Consider the following 7,835-nt stretch of genomic DNA (forward strand, 5'->3'; position numbering starts at 1 on the left):
GAAGGTGGCGCACGGGCAGGAGGGACAGCGGCACCGGTCCTGGGCGCAGGCGGCCACGTACGCGGCCACGTCCACCAGCGCGTGGCAGCCAGCAAAGGCCGGCCCCAGCAGGGTGCGATGGCAGATGCCCTCCTGGGAGACAGTGCATGGGCACCCTCTGCCCTCGGTGGGGGCTGCCGGGGCACTCCGGCACCCCCTCTCCACAGACCGGGCAGGGGAGCCCCTCCTTCCCTGGGGGTCCTCGCCACAGCTCCCACCTCCCCGCCCCCGTGAGTCCATGGTGGCCGGTGTGCAGCTGCGCTTGGCTTGGAGGGGTGACCATGGCCCTCCCTGAGTGTACAAAGCGTGTGCAGCTCGGGGTCCCCGGGTGCCCACCCTCGGCCCGGCCAGTGAGGCCTCTACATGCACATCACCACATACCGACCGTCATTTGCCGTGTGCACGCGTGGAACTGAGCACACTGGAGCATGAGGGTCGCGTCCTGGACCCTCCCCGCTCACTCAAAGACACTCCCCAGGCCTCGCCCCACTCCCCCAGGCCACAGACCCTCCCGGCCGGCCCTGCCAGGAGTGCGGGCGCACCTCGTCCGTGCAGTTGTTGGCCGGAGAGGGCAGTGGGTCCTGGCACTGTTCTGTGGGCCCATCTAGCTTCTGCAGACTCCCGAACTGGAGAGGGGTCAGCCTGGCGTCTGCCGGGAAAGGCTCGTGTGGGCGGCGCTGGGGGGCTGGGGGCGGGGCTCCTGCAGCCGGAGGCTGCTGTCCGGAGACGCCACGCGGGCCGCACCCGGGGATGGCCGCCTGCCTGGGTCGAGCATGCCCACCCTGCCCCGTGCCCCCTCACGGCCTCAGCCCCACTCCCCACCCAGCTCGTCTCCCGGCCCCTCTCCTCCTGGCACACTCGGCCGGGCCGGCTGGGCCAGCACTCACTGTGGGCATAGAACTCGTTGAAGACCGGGAGGCCATTGAAGTCTCCGCACAGGCCGCAGGTCTGGTTGGCGTACTTGGGGTCCAGCTCCAGCTGCGGGAGGGGCAGCTCCGGCCTCAGCATCTCCGCCCGCCAGCTCTCCGCCTCCACCCCGCCCAGGGAGGCGCGGCCCCCACCTCCCGTGGGGGTCCCCGGGCGGAGCTGGGAGGGGCGGGCAGGGGGCGTCCTCACCAAGGCACTGTCCTCTCCATTCCACAGGAAGGTCAGGACCAGCCGGACGCTGACCTTGACGGAGTCACTGTTCCTCTCCACCAAGAGGCCTGCACGGCTGTAGGGCAGCTGCTCCCTGGTGGAAAGCTCCAGTTCTCTCGGGGCCCCTGCCCCGCTTTGCCCCGGCCCTCTGACCCTGGCCCACCCAGTCTGGGTGGTAGGGATGGGAACATGGACGGGCACGGGTCGGCACGGGCCTTTCGGGCTGACTCACCGCCGCCCGTTGACAAAGACAGAGCCGTTGGACACCTCCAGCACCAGCCCCTGGGCCTTGAGGACGACGCGGGTGACCGTGGGCCTGGAGCCCACCAGGCCCCGGCGCAGCTGGATGTTAAAGTCCTCGTAGACGTCTCCGCAGTGCGCGGAGAACACATAGTTGCAGAGGCCGGGGAAGCGGAACACGTCGCCGTCGAAGGTCTTGTAGTGGAAGTCCCCCCAGGTGCTGCACACCCGCCCGTTGTGTGCGGCGTTCAGGGCTGCGGGAGCACGCGGTGAGGCCCTGAGGACTCCCTGCCCCGTGCCAGACCCCACCCGGCAGCCACCCCTGGGCCCTGGTGCCTGTTTCTGGAGCGAGGAAGCTGCGGTCTGGCTGCTGGCACCCCGCCGGGCTCGCTCCCTGAGACCCCGGACCCCAAGATCCCGTCCCAGGCCAGGGCGGTCAGTCCAGGAGAGCCATCCCCAGGGAAGGCCCCAGTCCTGCCCGCTGCTCCACACTGGGCCAGCTTCACCCCCAGCTCTGGGTCACCCACCCAAGGGCCTGACCGGACCTCCCCAGGGCAGGCAGAGGTGGCACCCACTTACGGCTCACGCTGGGAAAGAGGGTGACAGGTGGGATGAAACTCAGGTGCCGGGTGGGCGAGGAGGTCGTGTAGGCTGTGGATGGAGCCAGGTCAGCCGGGCACGTGGCCGGGCAGGGACAGCGGGGACACCCTTCCCAAGGCCCCCCAATGGGTCACTCTGGGGTGATGGGCCCAGATAATGGGTGGGAGCAGAGCTGTCCTGTCCTGTCCCTCCTTGGCCACCGCTGGGCCCTCCTGGGCCCGCCCCACCTGCCCTGAGAAATGTCCCCACCCAGCGCTGCTGCCTGCGTGTTTATATGTGCATGTGTGCGTATGTGAGTGTGCATGTGTGTGTGAACGTGTGTAAGCTTGCGCCTGTGGTTTCTTTGCACCTTTCTCCCCGCTGGAGCCCCCAGGACCCTAGGATGCCCAGCACTGTCCTCGTGCAGAGGGGGCCTGGGAAGGGTCTACCCACCCCCCATCTGGATCCCCGCCCCTCCTGCCTGGTCAGGTAACTTTCACCCCAGCCCAGGCTGCGTACCGCTGTGTGTCCTCTGGTTGTCCGTGACAGGCTCTGTGCCTCCCCAGCTGGGCTCCGCACTGCCCTGGGTCTCTGCGGGAGAAGGAGGTGGGGGTTGCTCATCCATGCCCATGGCCCCTACCCACGGCTTCTGCCCATGGCTCCTGTCATAGCCCTGACCGGGGGCCCATGGCCACAGTGGCTTAGTTGGAGGCCCGTGGTGGCAGGTCTCTGCACCCTGCAAGTCTGTCCCATGAGCACACTCTGGTTGAGGCCAAGATCCCTCAGGGCTGCTGGGGTGACCCCAACCCCGTCAGCCACAGACGCCGCCACCACCCCTCAGCGTGATGGAGAGCCCGGCCTCTGGGCATGGAAGCTTCCAGCAAGAGCCCCGTACTGTGTCCAAGCAAGACTGGCACTGTCCAGGGACCCCGGCCCTCTCATCTGCACAGTGCGGGTGGCCTCGACACTTCCATACGGGGGCAGGAAGCAGGATCAGGAAAAGGCCTTAGCCATCCGAGAAGGGGGTTCAGCCCTATCCCACACGTCTCTCGGAAGACAAAGCCCGACTTTGTTGGAAGGACGCGGCCAGAGCTTCCAGGCGTGACTTAGCGGAAACCCAAGACCAGAACCGGCCTCCAGCTGGACCCACAGGTCGGGCCGGATGGAGTGGGCGGGCAGGCCTTGGGGCCAGCACAAGCCTGTGGTTGGTGCTGCGTGCTGGCCTGGGTCGTCCACGGCCCCTGGGCCGGGCCTCGTCCACCAGCGTGGCCCAGACTGCACTCCGGCGCGGGCCCTGGGCCAAGGCACCTCCAGCCCCCAGGACTCCAAGGCTCTTGGTCCCCTAGGCCAGTCTGCCTGGCTGAGCTGAGGGCACTCCCTTCACGTGGCCCTGAGTCCCTCCCCGGGGCTGACTTGAGTCCATGCTCAAGCCTGGGCCTCCGGGGAGGTGGGAGACGGGCCCGGTGTCCCCGCGGCGTGGCAGGGCATAGCACGGGCCGTCCTCACGGGCACACGGCCTGGACACGGCCGGCTGCCTGGATGACTGGCTTCCTGCCTGGCCGTCCCAGTGTGTCCTGCTGACATTTGGAGCCATGGGACTGGCCTTGTGTTCCTCGTTCATTCGGCAGCCCCGGCTGGCTGTCTTTCCCAGAAGCCCGCTGCTCCTTCTGCCCACCGCTGACCCCAGGCCTGCACCCCGCCCTGGGTGTGCCTGGCCCTGTCTCCGCCATTCCTCAGGCATCTGCTGGGTGCTGGGCCCTCCTTGGGCCAGGTGAGCAAGTTCCCATCACTCAACCAGAGACACATTCATGGCCGCCATGGCACTGTCGCCCCGGTCAGTGCCCGAAGCCCGGGGCGCCGACAGAGGTGAGGTGCAGCCCCAGCCCCGGCCACTCCACCAAGACCCCATTAGGAGCAAAGTTCTGGGAGGCACAGTGGGGCTGACGGCCACAGCAGCCCCCTCCACTTAGGTGGACGGAGCCTGGGCCGCATGGCCAGAAAATCCGGGCATAGGGACACAGCGGTGCCAGTCACACCAGCACCCCACCCCTCACGGCAGGAGAGGCCACCCTGACCTGGCAGCTCCCCAGGCCCCAGGGGGTAGCTGGAAGAAACCCAGCTGACCACCAAGAAAGGGGGCTTGGGTCAGGGGCTCTGAGGAGGTCATCTCCCCAACAAATGGAGTGACTCCAGTGAGCCCCTGACCCAGTGCAGACCCCAAGCCAGGGCAGGAATGGACCTCTCGGCCAGCCCCACTGGGTGTCACTGGCACCCCTGGGGCCTTCTCTGTCCCTGTTCTCAGTATTAAGGCGGTGGCGCCTCCCAGACAGACAAGGGGAGCCGCTGGGCTGAGAGAGACCGGCCTCGGACATGGCCTGGAGCGGCCGCCAGTAGCAGGGTGGTGGCTGCTGTGTGGCCCCAGGCAGCTCCCTGTCCTCGCTGCTGTGGCCCCAGGGCCGGCCGTGAGGGCAGACGGATGCTGGACAGGACCTGCGTACACACACGCGGGCCACACCGAGCCCCGAGAGAGGCAGCCACAGCCCCCACCTGGCGCTGCTTCTGTCCCACCCTCGGGGCTGAGACCCCCCAGGCGGTGTCCTGGGCCCCTGCCCTGTGGTCGGCGTCAGCATTTTCCAGAGACACTCATCCATGCCGGTCCTTTCTCTCAGCCTATCCCCAGCCTCTGGGTCCCTGACATGACGTCAGCCAGAGTGGGACACAGGCTGAACACCCAGAGGCCCATGGGCCACATCTGGGAGGCTGGGGAGGCCGTGGGCATCTGTCCGCTCGGCAGGAGAGACTCTCAGGCCAGCAGCCAGTGGAGCCCATTCACCGTGCACACACATGGAGAGTGGGCCGGGGGCCTTACCTGCCCGGTGCACGGCCAACAGGGCTGCCAAGGCCCACGCCAGCGCCCGGCACGCGCTCCGGGTGCCCATCCTGGGGCCGGCACAGCAGAGGGCAGGGGCAGGAGGGAGCTGGCCAAGTGTGGGCTCCCTGGGGGCCTGGGGCTTATGTAGCGGGAGGCCTTGGCCCTGCGCCCAGCCAGGCCACGCAGGGCACTGTCCGCTCCCCCCCCCCCCGCCCCCCGCCAGCCACGTATGTTTACTCTCGGGGAGGAGCCGTGAGGGATGGAGCCTGGAGGAGGAAGGATTTGCAGCTCTGCACCCCCAGACACAGGCGCCCCCACCCCAGCCACTTCTGAGAATCGGAAGGCGGGGGTGGGGCGGGGCCAGTCCCACCTGGCACCCGGCCTGGATGGCAAAGCCCCTGGAGGGCAGGGCCAGCCCCAGACCACCCTGGGTCCTCGGGAACAGCAGGCAGTGAACCCGTCCCACACTCAGCACTGACCGAGCCCCTGGGAGGAGACCTCGGCCTTTGGGCAGTCCTAGGGGAGCTGGCCAGAGATGCCACTGCCAGGTCCCCAGGAGTGGGGCGGGGCCGTGGGGCTGGAACCTAGGAGGAGGAAGCCCCGGGGGGCTAGCTCAGGTGAGGGCGTGCTCGGCTGCGTGTTGGGCAGGACGCTCCATCTGTGTGGCTTTTGGGGGTCCTGGGAGGAGACCCCAGCCCAGCTGACCAGAGCCCCTTGAAGACCCCAGAAGGTCTCTGGGTTCCTCTCTGTTTCAAGGCTCAAGTTCAAAGGGAAACAGGCACCAAGTGTGCCCAGGCCATGCTTGCTGGTGTCCACTGGTGTTTGTCCAGTGTGGCCCTCGCCCCGGGGCCAGAGGCCCTGGCCCAAGTCCTGCTTGGCCTCCCTGTCTCTCCGAGGTCCCTTGGTAACCCTGGGCGAGGACAGAGGAAGCGGCTGCTCCAGGGAATCCTGGTGCGCCTGGGGTTCTCAGCCCACAGCACACGCTGACATGCACGCCGGTGGTGGCGGGGGGGGGGGGGGGTGCCCCCGGGGGTATCCCAGGCCTCTGACGCCAGCGCCTGCCCCAGCTGTGGGCCTGGAGAGCCCCACCCCCCTCAGATGCTGGACAGGCCTCCTGGGTCTTATGGTGGCCATTCCCCGTGCGAGGAACAGTCTCCACACGCAGCCTCTCCATGACGGCCATGCCAGCCTGGCCCCTCACGCCCACTCGCCCTCACCCACCTGAGGTGCGTCTGCGACGCTCCCCTCCGTCCTCTCACTCTCTTGCTGCAAGCATCCTTAGCAGAACCCAAATGTGGCCCAGATGTACTGTGAGATGAACTCCAGGCGGGAAAGTTCCAGGTCCGGCAGCTGTGCCTAGCCCCAGCAGGAGCATCGGGGCGTCCCCAGGTCTGTCTTGTTTGCCGTAAAAATCCCCGTCACGGGGGCCTTGGTCACGACCCCCTACGTTCATCTTTCTGAGGATAAATCCTTGGAGGTGGACTTTTTGGGGCTAAGTCCATGGGAAAGCTTTCAGAGCCCCTCGCACTCACTAGAACAGCCGACGTCAAAAAAGCACACAATAACAAGTGTTGGCGAGGACGCTGCAGGAACCAGAACCCTGAACACTGCTGGTGGGAGTTAGAACAAGGCTGCCGCCATTGAAGCAGGCTGGGCGTCCTCGAAGACTAAACGTGGATTTAGCCTGTCGCCCTGCAATTCCACTTCTGGGTAAATCCCCAAAAGAATGGGAGGCGGGATCTGGAAGAGGCGTCTGCACACCCTGGTCCATAGGGGCGTCACACACATTCTCTGGGAGGCCAAAGCCACCCAGGGTCCGTGGACAGATGAACGGATCAAGTGTGGCCCGTCCATACGGTGGACTAGTACGCAGCCTTGAAAAAGAGAGAGGTCCCGACACAGGCTATGCGTGCGTGGCCCTTGAGGAAGTGATGCTGTGTGACACAAGCCGGTCATCAAAAGACAGACACTGTGCGGTCCCGGAATCATCGGGCTGTAGGGACAGAAAGGAGGCGCTGGGTGCCGGGCTGGGGGTGGGGGCAGCACGTGATGGGGACAGAGTCTGGGTTGAGAAAGAGGAGACGGTTCTGGAGGTGAGCGTGGGGAGGGCCCCAGCACGCCGGGAGTGTCCTCAGTGCCGCCGACCTGGGCCCCCAGCAGTGGTTTAGACAGTACCCGTTACATTTCATCACAATCATGATTTCTAGGAGCCTCTGGTGCCTTTGGCCGGCTGCCGCCCCACCTCCCAGCTGACGTCCCTGGAGGTCCTCGGTTGCGCGGGGTCTTGTGGGGAGGGTGGGACCCGCCTCCCGCCTTGGCCCACCACTTCTCGAAGGCAGGGTGTGCCTCGGCCTCCCGCCTGGCGCAGCACATGGGCTGGGGTGAGAGGCTTCCAGGCCCTGGCGACAGCTCAGGCCCTGCTCCCCGCCCACTCCTGGGACCCCGGGGCAGGTGCTAGGCCGCCACCTGCTCCCTCCCCATGGTGTCGTTCTGGGGTTAAAAGTCCCGGGGTCACTGATGCTCTCTGTCACCGCAGCACAGACGTGCCCTCTGCAGTTGGCCCCTCGGAGGGATGGGGGGTAGTGGCGGGGCCAGAGACCCCCCCAGGCCCCCACCCGCTGGTGGACTGTGGCCACGCCCAGGCCTCTGGGCCTTCCTGCCCACTCCAGGCTCAGGCAGACAGTCGGTGCTCAGTAATGCTGGGGTGCCTGCCCCTCCTGTCATGGGGGCTTTGCCTGCAGCCTCGACCGCTGGCTTCAGAGACCCCCACCCGGATCCCTGTGGCCCTGCTCTTGGCTCTGGGTCTCAAGTGGGTGCCCCCCGGGGGCTGGGGCCAAGCCAGGGTCTCCCATGCTGTCCCGTCCCCTGCCCTCCATGCCTACAGCCAGCACCCACGGCTTTCAGGGGCGCCCTGACCAGCCCGCTAGTGAACAGCCCCTCACGCTGGCCCCGGCGGCCAGCCCTCTGT

The 7,835-nt window shown here is 67.0% G+C and overlaps 1 protein-coding gene across 1 annotated transcript in view; it reads right to left on the reverse strand.

Moving 5' to 3' along the window:
• Positions 1–7,835, reverse strand: part of LOC103251193 (mucin-5AC-like) — a gene marked incomplete at both ends in the record, with an annotated part of 38,570 nt that overhangs the window by 1,252 nt on the left and 29,483 nt on the right. Inside the window, 7 exons of the mRNA XM_021708430.1 lie at positions 27–132; positions 582–688; positions 927–1,017; positions 1,156–1,270; positions 1,409–1,670; positions 2,515–2,586; positions 4,865–4,935. Coding sequence (XP_021564105.1) covers positions 27–132; positions 582–688; positions 927–1,017; positions 1,156–1,270; positions 1,409–1,670; positions 2,515–2,586; positions 4,865–4,935 — 824 coding nt within the window. The remainder of the gene's footprint in view (positions 1–26; positions 133–581; positions 689–926; positions 1,018–1,155; positions 1,271–1,408; positions 1,671–2,514; positions 2,587–4,864; positions 4,936–7,835) is intronic.

This window comes from Carlito syrichta, unplaced genomic scaffold (assembly GCF_000164805.1).
Source record: "Carlito syrichta isolate Samal-C Ts95f unplaced genomic scaffold, Tarsius_syrichta-2.0.1 Scaffold136907, whole genome shotgun sequence".
Classification (NCBI taxonomy): Eukaryota; Metazoa; Chordata; class Mammalia; order Primates; family Tarsiidae; genus Carlito; species Carlito syrichta.